We start from the raw sequence: 575 nt of genomic DNA, 5'->3' as shown, positions 1-575 counted from the left end.
ACAGAGGAGCCCTTTCTCCGCCCACGAGCCCTGGGCTCCCTCTTTCCTTGTGAGGGTTTGGGGCTAGAGTCTCCCACACCTGATGTGGGCCAGGACACAGATGTGCTGGCACCATCACCTGGGGAATTTCTGGATGAACCTCTCCAAGACACTTCCACTGTGCTAGAGGGACCAGCCCCTTTAGAGGTTGATGTGGGGGATCTGGAAGAAGGAGTAGCCACCAGCTCGGATGCTGGTCTGCTTCCTGCCTCTGCTTCTGGTCTGAGCTCCTGCCCTGATATTCAGATTGACCCGGTAGCTGAGAAGGAAGAGGAAAGCCCAGCTGTCCCCAAGAAGTCCTCCTCACCAAGGCCCTCCAGCTTGGGGAAAGATCTGGGGGCAGCAGAGTGCCCATCACAAAGCCCCCCCGAACCCAGGCAGTCTCTGCCCCTGCTCTCATCCTCCCCAACAGCTTCCATCAGCACCTTCAGTTTTGAGCCCCTCAGCAGCCCTGACGGGCCGGTTGTCATCCAGACCCTGCGGATAACTGGGACCATCACTGCACGAGCGCAACGCGGGACCGGCTACCACCAGCA

The 575-nt window shown here is 59.5% G+C and overlaps 1 protein-coding gene across 1 annotated transcript in view; it reads left to right on the top strand.

The window, feature by feature from the left end:
- Positions 1-575, top strand: part of SNX19 (sorting nexin 19) — a gene marked incomplete at its 5' end in the record, with an annotated part of 19,580 nt that overhangs the window by 966 nt on the left and 18,039 nt on the right. The window contains 1 exon segment of the mRNA XM_010140370.1: positions 29-570. Within this exon segment, the coding sequence (XP_010138672.1) occupies positions 29-570 (542 nt within the window).

The sequence above is a fragment of the Buceros rhinoceros genome, unplaced genomic scaffold (assembly GCF_000710305.1).
Source record: "Buceros rhinoceros silvestris isolate BGI_N320 unplaced genomic scaffold, ASM71030v1 scaffold26907, whole genome shotgun sequence".
NCBI classification, from domain to species: domain Eukaryota; kingdom Metazoa; phylum Chordata; class Aves; order Bucerotiformes; family Bucerotidae; genus Buceros; species Buceros rhinoceros.
Note: the sequence above shows the minus strand (reverse complement) of the source record. Positions and strands in the feature narration are given on the sequence as shown.